This window comes from Podarcis gaigeae, assembly GCF_964106915.1.
Source record: "Podarcis gaigeae genome assembly, chromosome: 18".
NCBI classification, from domain to species: domain Eukaryota; kingdom Metazoa; phylum Chordata; class Lepidosauria; order Squamata; family Lacertidae; genus Podarcis; species Podarcis gaigeae.
The window spans coordinates 6802767-6819845 of record NC_139696.1 but is presented as its reverse complement, the minus strand read 5'-3'; the positions used below and the strand labels follow the sequence as shown (position 1 = coordinate 6819845).

General features: G+C 48.0%; 1 protein-coding gene across 1 annotated transcript in view; it reads right to left on the bottom strand.

Annotated features, from left to right (window-relative positions):
* Positions 1 to 12911, bottom strand: part of HDGFL2 (HDGF like 2) — a 31018-nt gene extending 18107 nt beyond the window's left edge. Inside the window, 5 exon segments of the mRNA XM_083720861.1 lie at positions 2651 to 2717; positions 2719 to 2945; positions 4412 to 4550; positions 4659 to 4735; positions 12743 to 12911. Of these exon segments, the coding sequence (XP_083576987.1) occupies positions 2651 to 2717; positions 2719 to 2945; positions 4412 to 4550; positions 4659 to 4735; positions 12743 to 12814 (582 nt within the window). The 5' untranslated portion in view covers positions 12815 to 12911.
* Between the last annotated feature and the right edge of the window lie 4168 nt (positions 12912 to 17079).

Genomic DNA, 17079 nt, shown 5'->3' with positions numbered 1-17079 from the left:
GCCTGTGGTCTATCTGTTCTCACAGTGGCCAACCAGATACATTAAGCCAGGGTTCACCAAACTTGGGTCTCCAGCTGTTTTTGGACCACAATTCCCATCATCCCTGACAACTGGTCCTGCTAGCTGGGGATGACGGGAGTTGTAGTCCAAAAGCAGCTGGAGACCCAACTTTGGGAAACCTCCAACGCAACAGTACACAACAGCCATCTCTCCTCCTTCCAGCAGCAGGCACTCAAATGGCAACAAAAACTTTAAAAAAGCTTCTCTGTGCATCTGGACCATCACTTCTTTGGGGCAAACAGCTGCTGTGAACTTCTTTGCCAGGGCTGGAGTTCTCTTATGGCAGCCATGTTGCAGACCGCCCCTCAACAAAAATACCCTCTGCGTTACAGCACCTATAAATGTCACACTGCTATGTAACAAGAATGTTACAGAACTAGAGAATATGAAGGAATGTCTCCACATGAATCGTTCAGCCCGGACACTGAGGTCCAGCTCCGAGGGCCTACTGGCGGTTCCCTCCCTGCGAGAAGTGTGGTTGCAGGGAACCAGGCAGAGGGCCTTCTCAGTGGTGGCACCCACCCCGTGGAACGCCCTCCCATCAGATGTCAGGGAAATAAACAACTACCTGACTTTTAGAAGACATCTGAAGGCAGCCCTGTTTGGTGAAGTTTTTAATGACTGATGCTTTAATGTATTTTTAATATTTTGTTGGAAGTCACCCAGCGTGGCTGGGAAAACCCAACCAGATGGGCAGGGTATAAATTTATGATGATGATGATAGAACAATGAAAATAATCCAAGGAACTGGAGCAACTCCCCTACTCCGCCAAGCTAAGCAGTTGGCTCCTTATCTCTCTCGCCCTGACCTAGCCACTGTGATCCATGCGACAGTCACCTCCAGACTGGATTATTGTAACTCGCTCTACGTGGGGCTGCCCTTGAGACTGACCCAGAAACTCCAGCGGGTGCAGAATGCCGCGGCGAGACTCCTTATGGGGTCCTCGCTGCAAGATCACATTCACCCGGTGCTATACCAGCTGCACTGGCTCCCGGTGGAGTACAGGATCAGGTTTAAGGTGCTGGTTTTAACCTTTAAAGCCCTATACGGCCTAGGACCCTCGTACCTGCAGGACTGCCTCTCCTGGTATGTCCCACAGAGAAATTTACGGTCTGCAAATAAAAACATCCTAAAGATCCCAGGCCACAGAGAGGTTAGGCTGGCCTCAACTAGAGCCAGGGCTTTCTCGGCCGCGGCTCCAATCTGGTGGAACGCTCTGTCACAAGAGACTAGGGCCCTGCGGGACCTGACATCTTTCCGCAGGGCCTGCAAGACACAGCTGTTCCACCAGGCCTTTGGTCAGGGCGCAGCTTGACCCCCTCCTCTGGCAACCTGCACAGAATTTTGCTTGATGGTTGCCATTAATTTGATTTTAATTTGATTTTAATTAATTTTATAATGAATGTTTTTAGAATGTTGAACTATTTTGATTGTTGTTAGCCGCCCTGAGCCCAGCTTCGGCTGGGGAGGGCGGGATATAAATAAAAATTATTATTATTATTATTATTATTATTATTATTATTACAGCAATGTAACGAACGAATTTGCAAACGACACCAAAGTGGAATGGGTAGAAGACAGAATTGGGATTCAAGATGACCTTAACAGATGGAGGAACTAAGCCTAAACTGACAGAATGAATTTCGATAGGTGAGGTTCTGCACTTAAAACAGGAAGAACCAGCTGCACAAACATGAGGGACACCTATAATGGCAATAGTACATGTGACACAGATCTAGGGGTTTTAGTGGACCACAGGCTTAACGTGAGTCAACAGTGTGGATGCAGCAGCAGAAGAAAAAGCCAATTTTTCTATTCTCGACTGCATAGTGTCCAGCTCAAGGGAAATGCAGTCGTACCTTGGAAGTCGAACGGAATCCGTTCAGGAAGTCCATTCAACTTCCAAATGTTCGGAAACCAAGGCGCGGCTTCCTGCAGCCAATCGGAAGCAGCGTTGCACCTTCGGGTTCCAAAGAACGTTTGCAAACCAGAACACTCACTTCCAGGTTTGCAATGTTCGGGAGCCAAAACATTCGACTCACAAGGCGTTCGGGATCCAAGGGACAACTGTAATAGTATTCTGCCTTGGTCAAATCCCCACTTGGAGTCCTGGAAAATGGTTGTTGCCTCTTGGGCTTCCCAGAGGCATTTGTTCAGCCCAGGGGTTGTCAACCTGGTCCCTACCACCCACTAGTGGGCGTTTCTGGACTCTAGGCGGGCAGTAGGGGGTTCTACGGCACAAGCTGAATCCTCCTTCCATCGAGCACTGGTGGGCGGTAAGGAAATTTTACCATCAACAAAGATGCATTAGTGGGTGGAAGGTATAAAAAGGTTGACTACCCCTGGCTATCCACTGTGGGAAAGACAGGCCAGAGGTGGGGAATCTGTGGCCCTCCGGATGTTGCCAGATTACAACTCCCATCACCCTTGACCATTGGCTATACTAGCCAGGGATTGTGGGAGTTGGGGTCCAACAATGTCTGGAGGAGGGCCACAGGTCTCAAGCTACCCCTGAGACAGGCCTTTGGTCTGTTTAAACAGGGCTCTCCTTATAGTAAACAGAGAGGTCCCGTTGTCCAAACTGGCCACTTTAGACAGGGAGCCCACAGTGGGAGACCAGGACTGGGGGTGGGGGGTGGAAGCACTTTCACTCCCCAGCGGCTACACTCACTTTCATGGCTAACGGCTTCCGCTTCAGACCACTGTGATCGCTTCCCCTGTCAGACTCGTCGTCGCTCTGCACTTTCTCCACGGTCACTCCCGCGGCACCGACTGCGGCCATCGGGGCAGATTCCTCCTCCTCCGCGATGTCGCTTCCGGCTCCTCCGCCTCCGCCAACTATGGGGTCAATGTCAGGGACTTCACTATCGGAGGAGCTTATTGGCTGATGGGGGATGGGAAGGAAGACAGGCAAATCGTTAAGATATTTTCCCTTAAAAAATTGTAAATCTCCAAGCACAATTCCACAAAGAAAGAAACAGAGGGGGACGAAGCTGGGAGCAGAAGTCTATCAATGGTGTCTGGGGAGACTCAGGTTCACTTGGGCCAGTCACTGTTGCTCAGGCTAATCTTCCTCACCTCCACCTCTTAATCTCAGGTTCAAGCCCCATGTTGGGCAAGAGATTCCTGAATTGCAAGAGCTTACAACTCTACAACTCTACGATTCTATAACCCGTGCTCTGGTACCCCATCTCGGCTAGATTACTGCAGTACGTTATATGTAGGCCTGCCCTTCAAGACTATTCTGAAGCTTCAGTTACTGCAGGCTGCCTGCTACCATTTTAACCAGCATAGCCAGATTTGTTGTTGTTATTTATTTCATTTCTACACGGAATTATCTTTTTAGGAAAGCTGTTCACATTATACCTATTTTGAAAGAATCACATTGCCTACCTATTTGCTCCTGAGCTCAATTTAAAGTGCGGGTAAAAAGGTAAAAGGTAAAGGACCCCAGTCAAAGGCGATTATGGGGTAGTGGCACTCATCTCGCTTTCAGGTCGAAGGAGCCGGTGTTTGTCCACAGAAAGCTTTCCGGGTCATGTGGCCAGCAGGACTAAACTGCTTCTGGCGCAACAGAACACTGTGACAGAAGCCAAAGCGAATGGAAACACCGTTTACCTTCCCAGCACAGCAGTACCTATTTATCTACTTGCACTGGTGTGCTTTTGAACTGCTAGGTTGGCAGAAGCTGGGACAGAGCAATGGGAGCTCACTCCGTCGAAAAGATTTGAACCACCAACCTTCTGATCAGTAACCCCCAAAAGCTCTGTGCTTTAGACCACAGCACCTGTGTCCCTTAAAGTCCTCGTACTTACTTTTTAATGCCCTAAACAGCTTGGACCCAAAATACCTGAGGGAGTTCCTCCATTTTTAAACCACAGTGTTAATTGGCTTCTCAGTGCCAGGATGTCTGTGTTACCAATGACAGCCTTGGTGGCCGGCCATTGTGTCACCATTCATATTTTCTGCATTTCATTTCCTTCCAACCTTGCTGCATACAGTCCATCTCACCCACCCCCCAAAACAACCCCAGCAGGTCTATCTGCATCACGAATCTGGTGGACTGTAGACCACGAAAGCTTGTGCCACTATCAACCTGTAAGTCTTTTAACATGTTGTAAGGCTGTTGCTTTCGATGCAGACGACCGACGTGGCCCTAGTGTGGGTGCAAAATTATTTGTGTCAGGGGTTGGGAATGTTTGGCCCTCTAGACAGCAGGACCAACAGATGGGAGTTGCAGCCCCACGTTTGGAGGGTCAGAAGTTCCCCACCCCAATGTATGTTGCCCTGAGCGGGAGGTACAAAGCCAACTATTGTAGCTCCAGCAGGGCTGTCCTTGATGCCACTTACCGGAGGCGCACTGTAACTGGCATGCGGGTTGTTCTGGATCTCCCACAATCCTTCGTTGAAGCCTTTCCGTTTGTTGGGCTTTCCATATTTGTCCTTGTATTTCTCGTAAGGGAAGAGGTCCTTGGGTCCCAAGAAGGCCCTGGGGCAGAGAAGGAAAGCAAAGGTTAGAGAATGGAGCAGGGCGGCATCGAGCAAACGAAACGCGGGAAAGCCGTGCCCTGCCCCAGATCCCAAGACCGGAACTTACGTCTCGTGGGTGCCGAAGAAGAAAATGGGATATTTGTTGGGCGGGGGCTTCACTGCGCCGTCAATGATATCGTCGATCTGAAAAGAAGAGCAAGTCAAACAGAATCAGCATGGCGGCTTGAGTGATTATCGCAGAGAACCACCTTGGTATCGTGGTTAAAGCGGGGCTGGCCAATGTGCAGTCCAGATTTTGTTGGACTACAACTCCCATCATCCCTGTCCACTGGCCATGCTTGCTGAAGACGATGGGAGTTGTAGTCCCACATCATCTGCTACACTTGGGTTGAGAGAACGGAAAAAGCATTTTGGTTCCTGAAATTCATTCTGATTGTGCGTATAAAATATAACTGATAGAATTCTACAGGACAGTAGTGTGTGAAAACAGTCAAGAAAACAGGCATGCTCCTAAGCAATTATGTGGGCTTCTAAAATTGCCCCCTTCCACTGCAAGTTCTCAGGTTTCTTTCAACAAATCCTGTTCAGGGGAGACTCCTTTTAAGATCAGCTGAAGCGACAAGGAGGAAGAAGCAAGGTCCTTTGGATCCGTCACCGTGTTTAAAAATAAAAAAGGTCTCTCGTTAAATATTCATCATTATATCCACTCCCAACAGACTTACTCCACAAGAATAGTGGTTGATGACATCAATTTGTACAATGTGAACCTGAATAAGTTCAAAGTAACGGAGCCAGTAATTAAATCATTTTTAATTACTGGCTCCGTTACTGAACAGGATGAGAGAGAAGAAATACCGTTAAACCTTTGGGTTCGGTTCAGCGTTAGGGCAAGGTCTCAGCTCTGCCAGTTTCAAAATGAGATTGAATTGCACACTTCAAGGAAAGAGTTTGCTGCTGCTGCTGCTGCTGCTGCTGCGCCACTTTGCAAGTCAGCTGGTTCACTGCAGAAGATTGTGCTCTTTTGCTGAAGCGCTATGGCGTGCGACAGGTGACTTGCTTCACAGCAACAAAAAGATGCTGCTGTGTGCCTGCATGCCAGCCAGCCAGATGGTGGAGGTGCCAGGTGCCATCCTGGCACCCCGGTGTCTACACTTGGTCGCAAGTGGCCGACAGCCACGTGCAAAATGCGCCTGGTGAGTTTCGATCGCTGGGTGCAGGTGTGACTGTCAGCTAAGCCCTCCCTTTGCAAGATAGAAAGAACATCATGATGCCGTAACACCACACATGCTGAGCATCCCTTCTCATGTTTGGCTTGGTGAGCGAAACCTTAAATATGTGGGCTGTTTCCCCCTCCCACCCCCACATCTCTGAGAGCAAGAAAGCAGGTTGAGGGTACAAATTCCATGCACTTTTCACAGCGTCCTAAGTCAAAACTCCAAAGCTGCTAGAAAGGAGCTAGTCCCCGGATAATGACAGGCTATACAGTGGTACCTCGGGCTAAGTACTTAATTCATTCCGGAGGTCTGTTCTTAACCTGAAACTGTTCTTAACCTGAAGCACCACTTTAGCTAACGGAGCCTCCTGCAGCCGCCGCGCCGCCACCACACGATTTCTGTTCTCATCCTGAAGCGAAGTTCTTAACCCAAGGTACAATTTCTGGGTTAGCGGAGTCTGTAACCTGAAGCGTATGTAACCTGAGGTACCACTGTACAGGCAAAGGTTCTTGTCTGTCACAAGGTGCCTAGAACGCTTTCAAGGTGCAGAAGTGAAGATTTGGGGTAGTGGGGAGCTGACCACTGTACAGTGGTACCTTGGGTTACATACGCTTCAGGTTACATACTAGCCCAGCACCCTGCCCCCAGAGTTACTGACCAGATGTTGCAGTAAGAAGCCAACAAGCACAACTGGAGTTTAACAGCCCACTCCCCTCCTGTGGTTTTCAGCAACTAGCATTCAGAAGCACGCTGCCTCCAACAGCGAAGGTACAGCAGAGCCATCGTGCCCCATGCTACATCAATAATAATAATAATAATAATAATAATGATAATGATAATTTATTTGTACCCCGCCCATATGGCTGGGTTTTCCCAGCCACTCTGGGCAGCTTCCTACAAAGATTAAAAATATGTTAAAATGTCACACATAAAAAACATCCCTGAACAGGGCTGCCTTCAGATGCCTTCTAAATGTCAGATAGTTGTTTATCTCTGACATCTGATGGGAGGGCGTTCCACAGGGCGGGTGCCACCACCGAGAAGGCCCTCTGCCTGCTTCCTTGTAGCTTTGCTTCTTGCAGTGAGGGAACCGCCAGAAGGCCCTCGGTGCTGGACCTCAGTGTCCAGGCAGAATGATGGGGGTGAAGATGCTTCTTCAGGTATACTGAGCCGAGGCCGTTTAGGGCTTTAAAGGTCAACACCAGCACTTTGAATTGTGCTCGGAAACGTACTGGGAGCCAATGTAAGGATGAAGCAGTCTTTGAGATCCCCCTGGTGCCAGGCCTGTTTTGCCACTGGCACGAATCTAATTCTAATCACATGGAGATCTCTGGGTGCCAGGCTGGCGACTGACATCTCCATCTGGCTGGCCTCTCCAGCTTTCTTAAGCAGGTGAGCAAAAGACATTATTTATTGCATTTATATCCCACCTTCCCTCCCCCCCAGGAGTACATGGTGCATGCCCCTCCTCCATTAATCCCTACAAAGACCCTGTGAGGTAGGTAAAGAAGCGGTGACTGACTTCAAGGTCACCCAGTGAGCTTCATGACGGATCGGGGATTTGAGCCCTGATCTCCCACACTCTAGCCACTACCCCACCTTGGCTTCCTAGAGTCCTGTTATAGGGCCGATCTATACATTAAGTGGGACACAGGTGGTGCTGTGGGTTAAACCACAGAGCCTAGGGCTTGCTGATCAGAAGGTCGGCGGTTTGAATCCCCGTGACGGGGTGAGCTCCCGTTGCTTGGTCCCTGCTCCTGCCAACCTAGCAGTTTGAAAGCACATCCAAGTGCAAGTAGATAAATAGGTACTGCTCTGGCGGGAAGGTAAACAGCTTTTCCGTGCGCTGCTCTGGTTCGCCAGAGTCCTGCTGGCCACATGTTCCGGAAGCTGTACGCCGGCTCCCTCGGCCTATAAAGCGAGATGAGCACCGCAACCCCAGAGTCGTCCACGACTGGACCTAATGATCAGGGGTCCCTTTACCTTTATACATTAAGTAGGTAAATAAATACAGTGGTACCTCAGGTTAAGTACTTAATTCGTTCCAGAGGTCCGTTCTTAACCTGGAACTGTTCTTAACCTGAAGCACCACTTTAGCTAATGGGGCCTCCTGCTGCTGCCGCGCCGCCGGAGCACAATTTCTGTTCTCATCCTGAAGCAAAGTTCTTAACCCGTGGCACTATTTCTGGGTTAGCAGAGTCTGTAACCTGAAGCGTATGTAACCTGAAGCGTATGTAACCTGAGGTACCACTGTACAGGGAAAGAAAGTGTCTCTCAGAGAAGGAACTGAAATATTTTCCTGGAAGTCTGCATTTGTTTTAAAATCATCGTAGAGTTGGAAGGAGACCAAAGGCCATCTAGTCCAGCAGGAATCTCAGCTAAAGCATTCTGGATTGTTTTATTTGAGGTTTTAATGTCTTGTAAACGATTCTGAGATTTCTCCTTTAAAATATAAAGCAGTATAGAAGTGAAATGAATAATAGAAACAATATCAGTAACTTGAATGGCGCCTGGACATCCCATTGTGGTGACAGCAACCCAGGTTTTAAGGTGCCATTTGGCGATTGGCTTATATACCTGAGTTTCTGACCCTGAAGAGATTCCACTGGAAGTGCCAGAATCCCAAGGAAGTCCTAGTATGTGAATCCACGGTACAACAGGGGGCAGGGAAGAGAACTCCATTTGGATAGCAAACGTATAGGCTGGGCTCTTGCAAAATAAGGCTAGCATGCTTGGAATGTCAAGCTAGGACCTGAGAGATAGGGGTTCAAATTCTCACTCGGACATTAAGTTCAACGGGTAACCCTGGGCCAGTAAGTCTTTCAGCCTAAACTACCTCACAAAATGAGAAAATGAGGGGGCGGATTGTAAGTGAAACAAATAAATAAAACAATGGGGCGCAGAAAAATTGGAATCCTTCCCATTCTGTTCCAACACCCATTTTATAACTGGGAAGGGGTATATTCTGTGCAAAATGTTCTGCCTTGTGCCCAGCACAGGTCCCAGAGGATATTATCATCATCACTGGTTACCACTCATCACATAATTATTATTATCGTCACAGGCACCACTGTATATGAAGCCAATTGGCTCCATTGCACAACTGAGGGGGGGGGGAGCGATGAAAGAGGAAAAATTTGGGGTGAGGAAAGAAGCACCCCTCCCCTCAATTTTCCAAGGCTGGTGCAGGAATAAGGGGCCTCAAAACAATGATGGCAGACATTAGGGATAACCCCATCAGAACACTTAGGGTTCAGGAAAATGTACCTCTTCTCTCTCCTCATTGCACAACACTGCCCCAACAGAATATCACAAACAAGAGGCTGCCCACACACCGCACACACAGTTTTGGAGGGATACAAGTGGCATGTAAGGCCAACTGCATAGAAAATCCTTGATGCAATAATAATAAAAAAAATGTACCCTGTCCCAAACTACCTACTGCACAAACATTTCTGCCACCAGTTTAACAAAAGTATTTGGTTACTGACTAATGCACAGTTGGGACGGAGATTCCAGGCAGACCCTCATGTGTGTGTGAATATGTTGTTGGGGGGGAATGCACAGACTGTACTTATTGTATCTCACAAGACCAGGGGTCAGCAAACTTTTTCAGCAGGGGGCTGGTCCACTGTCCCTCAGACCTTGTGTGGGGCCGGACTATATTTTGAAGGAAAAAAATGAACAAATTCCTATGCCCCACAAATAACTCAGAGATGCATTTTAAATAAAAGCAAACATTCTACTCATGTAAAAGCACACTGATTCCTGGGCCATCCGTGGGCCGGATTTAGAAGGCGACTGGGCCAAATCCAGCCCCCGGGCCTTAGTTTGCCTACCCATGGCATAGACGGAGAAAAGGGCGCACATAACATCTGAGTGAGTGAATGTGTGTGTGCATGTATGGATTGCATGAAGTCTTTCTCGTCAACAGTGAGAGGTTCCAGGACCCCCATACACACAGCCAAGGCCATACAATGCACCACAGAAGGTCATTTCAGTGCTGCTAATACAGCAGATTGACTCCCCCCTCTAAAGGCGCATTCCATTGTCTCTTGAGACAGACAGATGCCAATAATAATAATAATAAATTTTTATTTATATCCCGCCCTCCCCAGCCAAGGCCGGGCTCAGTGCGGCTAACAACAGTAAAATGATAAAACATTCTAAAATCATTTCATTATAAAATTAATTCATGTTCAAATATATAAAAGGATGTCACATAGAGGAGGGAGAAAGGTTGTTTTCTGCTGCTCCAGAGAAGCGGACACGGAGCAATGGATCCAAACTACAAGAAAGAAGATTCCACCTAAACATTAGGAAGAACTTCCTGACAGTAAGAGCTGTTCGACAGTGGAATTTGCTGCCAAGGAGTGTGGTGGAGTCTCCTTCTTTGGAGGTCTTGAAGCAGAGGCTTGACAACCATATGTCAGGAGTGCTCTGATGGTGTTTCCTGCTTGGCAGGGGGTTGGACTCGATGGCCCTTGGGGTCTCTTCCAACTCTATGATTCAATTCCACAGCCAGCATTATTTCTGAGGGAGTAGACAGGGCCCCCATTGGAGACCCTATATATAGAGTCTCCACAGGGGTCCCATTTCACCTCATTCCCCACCCCTCCCAAATTAGCGAGTGGGAGCGATTCCATTAACTATTAACATCCCGGTAGACATTGGAGCCACCTTGGCAAAGCTAAGCGGATCCAGATCTGGTCAGCACCCAGACAGATGACCACCTAAGGAAGACACCTGAGGTTCCACGATGGAATAGGATATAAATATAATTAATTTTAAGTATTGTGCACACATGCCCAACACAATCCCTCCAACCCCCTCCTCGGACTTAAGAGGAGCATTCAATGGCAGGCTTCCTGACCCAAGCCCCTTGGCGCCAAACCTTGAGGGCAAATCTCTCCTCAGCAGTGCAAAGGCCTCACCCGTGTGCACCCACACCCGTTTCTTTGAACTCCAGGCATACATGCATATATCACGTATGTTACCCACATAGCTTCTGTAGGCCCCCCCCATAATCTGTACAGTGGTGCCTCGCAAGACGAAATTAATCCGTTCCACGAATCTCTTCGTCTAGCGGTTTTTTCGTCTTGCGAAGCAAGCCCATTGACGGCTTAGCGGATTAGCACTATTAGCGGCTTTTATCGGCTTAGTGGATAAGCGCTTAGCGGCTTAGAAAAAGGAGGAGGGAAGGAAAAAACCCTGCAGGAACTCGCAAGACATTTTCGTCTTGCGAAGCAAGCCCATAGGAAATTCGTTTTGCGAAGCACCTCCAAAACGGAAAACCCTTTCGTCTAGCGGGTTTTCCGTCTTGCAAGGCACCACTGTACAAACAAGCAAATGCATGCATAATCCATAGCTGTCAGCTTTTCCCTTTTCTTGTGAGGAATCCTATTCCGAACAAGGGAATTTCCCTTAAAAAAAGGGAAACGTTGACAGCTATGGCATAATCACATGCATTACAGTGGTACCTCGGGTTAAGTAGTTAATTCGTTGCGGCGGTCTGTTCTTAACCTGAAACTGTTCTTAACCTGAAGCACTACTTTAGCTAATGGGGCCTCCTGCTGCTGCTGCACCACCAGGGCACAATTTCTGTTCCCATCCTGAAGCAAAGTTCTTAACCCAAGGTCCTATTTCTGGCTTAGCGGAGTCTGTAACCTGAAGCGTCTGTAACCTGAGGTACCACTGCATTATTATTAAAATTTGTATACTGCCGTAGCTTCTGTAGGCTCAATCTCCCCCTTGCTGGGGACCCCATCCGCTCGTACCACTGTACCCGAGGTACCACTGTATTAGCTTCTGTAGCTTCTGTAGGCCCTTGCTGGGGACCCCATCCGCTCCAAAAATAAAAAATATGTACAAGCAAGCACACACGCAAACATTCATGCATGCATAATCACATGCATAATTATTAAAATTTGTATCCGCCCTGGCTACCCGGATGACAGGACTGGAAACCACAATGCAAAAAAATAATAATACACAAATACACAAAACTGCACATGCATTTTAGAGACACATTTGGGGCCAGGCTCCTCCGCAACCCCCCTGAGATTCATAGTGGGGATGGGTTGCAATGCTAACAGGAGCCCGGCCGGAGCACGATTTCTGTTCTCATCCTGAAGCAAAGTTCTTAACCCAAGGTCCTATTTCTGGGTTAGTGGAGGCTGTAACCTGAAGCGTCTGTAACCCAAGGTACCACTGCATTATTATTAAAATTTGTATACCGCCGTAGCTTCTGTAGGCCCAACCTCCCCCTTGCTGGGGACCCCATCCGCTCCAAAAATAAAAAATCTGTACAAGCAAGCACACGCACGCGTTCCTGCATGCATAATCACATGCAATCACGCACACATTCATGCATGCACATTATGCATGCATAATTATTAAAATTTGTATGCCGCCCTGGCTACCCGGTTGACAGGACTGGAAACCACAATGCAAAAAAATAATAATACACAAATACACAAAACTGCCCATGCATTTTAGTGACACATTTGGGGCCAGGCAACACCCCCCCCCCCGAATCTCATGGGTTTTTTTTTTTTTCCGCAATGCTAGCAGGAGCCCGGCCCCCTTCCTCTCTCCCTTGCCCCTACCTCCCCCCCCCCAGCCTTGTTCTCGTGGGTGGAGGAGAAGAGGCCTAACATCACACAAACACACAGCGATCACACACACACACACACACACACACACACACACACACACACACATAAGGGCTGGTGCTCCTCAAGGTGCTGCTTCCGCCTCCGCCGCTAGAGGGCGCCGTAGAACAGCCCCCGTAAGGCGCAGCCTCAGAAGCCAAGAGAGGAAAACGGGGGGGGGGGGGAAGAGAAAGAGAGACGCCCCTCCCTCCCCCCCATGGAGGTTGCTAAGCAACGAGGAGCCCCCCTCCCCTCCCCTCAGTATCTATATCTTCCCCCCTCACGCCATATATAGATATGGAGATAGAGGAATGTCCCCTCACCCTGGCCGGCCAGTGCGGGTATCCCTTCATCTTGGCGAAGACGAGGTCTCCGGCCTTGAAGCCGTGCGGCATCTCGGCGGCTGGCTGGCTGGCTGGCGAGCAGGCCCCAGCCAGGCCTCAGGCTTCGCCAGGCAACCGGGAGCGGGGGTGGGCGTGGCCGCCGGGCCTCTTGAAGGGGAGAGGGGAGGGGAAAGGAAAGGAGCCGATTGGTTCTCGCCTCCTGCCGCTCCGACGCCGCCCTCCTCGCTCATTGGCCGGCACCTCCCGCCCAATCGGAGGGCGGCCTCCCTCAGGGGGAGGCGGGGCCTTGTTGGGGAGGGGGGGAAAAAAAGCGAAGGAGCTGATTGGTTCTCGCCGCCTGCTGCTCCGCCGCCGCCCTCCTCGCTCATTGGCCGGCTGGTATGGCTGGCGCGCGCGCGCGCGCCCTTCGACCAATGGGAGAGGGGCCTCCCTCAGAGGGGAGGCGGGGCCTTGTTGGGGCAGGCTGGGTAAAAAAAGGGGGGGAAATGAGGAAAGGGGGCGGGGCTTTTTTAAAAAAGGCGGGGCTGAGGGAAGAAAGCCGTTGGGACTCGCGAAAAAGGGACCCCTAGGGGTAATCTAGTCTGACCCCCGACCCTTGCAAGGCGAGGAATTGGGCTTGGGGCAACGTGGGGCTCCTCGGACCCACGAGAAGGGAAAGAGCCTGGTGGCTCTGGCGCCTCAAGGGTTTGGGGAAGGGGAAGGGAGCAAGCACTCTGCACATGCTCTGGAGAGCTCTTGGTCTTCCCATATAGAATATTTATTAGAATATTTTCAAAAATAATACAGTGTAAAAAAATAAAAAAATAAAAACATTTAAAAAACAAATACAATTTTCATTACTTATTTTCTTTTAACTTATTTTCCAGACCTCCCTTTCTTGTATTCCAATTCAAATTGTTAGTTCAGCAAATCCTCACCATTACTTTTTGCTTATTTCTAAACCTTTTTTTTCATGTCTCTTAAGAACCCACAGCTGAATTCTCAGCCACATGGGGAAGAGCAGTTGCAGGGTTTTCTTGTTTTTAATTGCACGTTTTGCGTTCTCGCTTTGTGTTCCTACTGCTACAAACTGCCCTGGGATCTTCGGATGAAGGGCTGTGTACAAAATTTCATTAATATACGCAATGATTTCCTCGAGCCTATTCTTGAGTTATTATTATTATTTTAAATATCATCGCTGAAACAGGTGTCTTCCTGGGTTAGAAAGTCTGCACAAGTATTAACACCCTGCAAGGGGATATTGGGCAGGGACAGGAAATGCAGAATAAACCTTCAGCTTTCTTTTAAAAAATAAATGAATAATAATAAAAGAAAATGGTCATCGTCGTTATTTCTTAAATTTATATACCGCCTAAGGATCACAATTTTGTTTGTTGTGTTGTTGTTGCTTTTGTACTGTAAACTTCATATTTCTTTTTAAAAGAAAATTGTGATCGTTAATTCTTAAATTTATATACCGCCGTGGCCCACAGGCTGTAGGTTGCTGACCCCTAGGCTAGACTGTTAACAGAGGGAAAGGGTGTGACTGAGTCAAAGGCACCCAATCTATGTCCACTCCAACACTCTTTAAATGTAATGTAATGTAATGTAATGTAATGTAATGTAATATAATATAATATATAATTCGTGCTCAAGGGTGCATGAGAGTGCTATGCAAAGACTGTGTGTGTGTGAAAGAGGAAGCAGAAAAGGCATTGCATATTTTTTTTTTTTAAAGCACCAGATCTTCTTTCTCTTTTAAATATCAGCTCTCCTAATAGCAGCTACTTTAACGGTGCCGCCTGAAGCTACGAAGTTGGCACAGTGTTCCTAACTGGCATCTGCAATCAGGCCCCAACCTGTGTTTTGCCCAAGGCTCCAAACTCTCAGGTGGAAAGGCGTTTTCACTTTTTCACTGGGGAAATAAAAGCAAGAAATGTGCCTTAGGAGGACTAGTCATGCAGCATCATGGGCAAGGCTCCTCGTTTGCATAACAAATGCCTCTCTTCCAGGTTTATCTTTTTCAACCAGGTCATACGGCCTAAAAAACCCACGGGTATTTGCAAATAAGACTATGCTGGCTTTGGGGATGTTTGCTAGGACTACTCTACCGAAATGCTTGTTTACAAAGCTATTGTACAGTGGTACCTCGGGTTAAGAACTTAATTTGTTCTGGAGGTCCGTTCTTAACCTGAAACTGTTCTTAACCTGAAGCACCACTTTAGCTAATGGGGCCTCCCACTGCTGCCGCAAAATTTCTGTTCTCATCCTGAAGCAAAGTTCTTAACCCGAGGTACTATTTCTGGGTTAGCGGAGTCTGTAACCTGAAGCGTCTGTAACCCGAGGTACCACTGTACTACCAACCTTACTGTATGCTTGTGAAAGATGGACCACTTATAAATGCCATCTCCAACTCCTCGAAAGATTCCATCAACGGTGTCACCGATAATTTTTACACGTCACTTGGGAAGACAGGCGAACGAATGCCAGTGTACTGGAAGAAGCAAAGATCACCAGTTTTGAAGCAATGATTCTTCAACATCAACTTCGTTGGACTGGTCATGTTGTGCAGATGCCTGATTATCATCTTCCAAAGCAACTACTCTATTCCGAACTTAAAAATGGAAAGCGTAATGCTGGTGGTCAACAGAAGAGGTTTAAAGACTGTCTCAAGGCAAATCTAAAAAAATGTATACACAACAACTGGGAAACACGGAACTACGAGCGCTCCAGTTGGAGAACAGTCTTGACCAAAGGTGTTGTGGGCTTTGAAGACACTCAAACTCAGAGCGCAAGAGAGAAACGTGCTAAGAGGAAGGAACGCTTGGCAAATCCACACCGTGATCAACTCCTGCCCGGAAATCTACGTCCCCACTGCGGAAGGACGTGTGGATCCAGAATTGGCATCCACAGTCACTTACGGACTCACTGTTAAGACTGTGTTCATGGAAGACAATCTTACTCAGCTACGAGTGATCGCCGAAGAAGAAGCAACAGCTTTAATAAAGATCCGGCTTACTAGCTGCTTTGCTTCTCAATAGTCTCTGGTTGGCCTCTGTTATTTCCTCCTACCGATGGAGAACCTACAAAGGTTATTGTGGACCCCATAAGGGAAAAGGAGCAGTTTTCGTTTACAACATTCAATATATGAAGTCTGCGAGTTGTGCATATTCTGCCAACTTAAGTTGCCACGCTTCTTTGGTTGGGACCTTGTCCGTTTTCCATTTTTTAACAGTGAGTCTGTAAATGACTGTGGAGGCCAATTCTGGATCCACACATCTTTCCACAGTGGGGACCTTGGTTCCAGGGCAGGAGTCGATCACGGTGAGGGTTTGCCAAGCATGCCTTCCTCTTAGCACTTTTCTCCCTTGCGTCCTGAGTTCGAGTGTCTCCAAAGCCCAGGACACCTTTGGCAAAGGCTGTTCTCCAACTGGAGCGCTCGCAGGCCAGTGTTTCCCAGTTGTCGGTTGCCACTTAAGTTGCTACTTATCTTTGGTTGGGACCTCACTGGTTTTCCATTTTGAGGCTAACAAGGAAATCTTTTCTGGAATGAAATATAGAATATAGATGAGGCAGAACAGAAACACAGTCCTGGATTGAACGAAGGAAGAAATATTGAGGCAGATCCTGGGGTCCTGCAAATACACAAGCGTTCAGTTCCTAGGGATTCTTTCAGGGAAGACCCTGGCTTTTAAATGTGCTTCATGCATGGAGGTTGTAGAGCTCCGTTGGTTGGAGCACTGTGCTGATGACCCGAACGTTGTGGGTTTGATACCCATATGGCAACCTTTTTCAGCCATGGGCCAGTGTTGTAAACAAAAATTGCCCTTTTCCCTTATGGGGTATCCAAGAGCCCATATAGAGTCCTTACATAGGTTCCCTATTGGTAGGAGAAGATAACAGAGGCCAACCAGAGAATATTGAGAAGCAAAGCAGCTAGTAAGCTTGATCTTTATTGATCTGTTGCAACAGGGTGCTCCCCTCACCCGCAGGAGAGGAGGAGGAAACCAGAAAAATGGTGCGCAAGGCCTTATAAAGACTTTTGAAACTGCCACCCTGTAGATCAAGACCACCCCCAGAAACATCATACATACATCACAGAAGGGGTGTAACCTAAGACCACCCCTCAGATACATCCCACCTACATCACAGAAATATAAATGTTGTTTTTCTCTTGTCCTTGTTTATCTCCTGTCTGGCAGGTTACTTGATTGGGGATCCTGGCCAGTCTTTTGTAATGATAAATACTTAGTTCCTGGGCCAGGTGACAGACTCACACCTTATTCATATCATAAATGTGTCCTTAAGACAGGATTTGTGAGGAAAGAGACAATGGG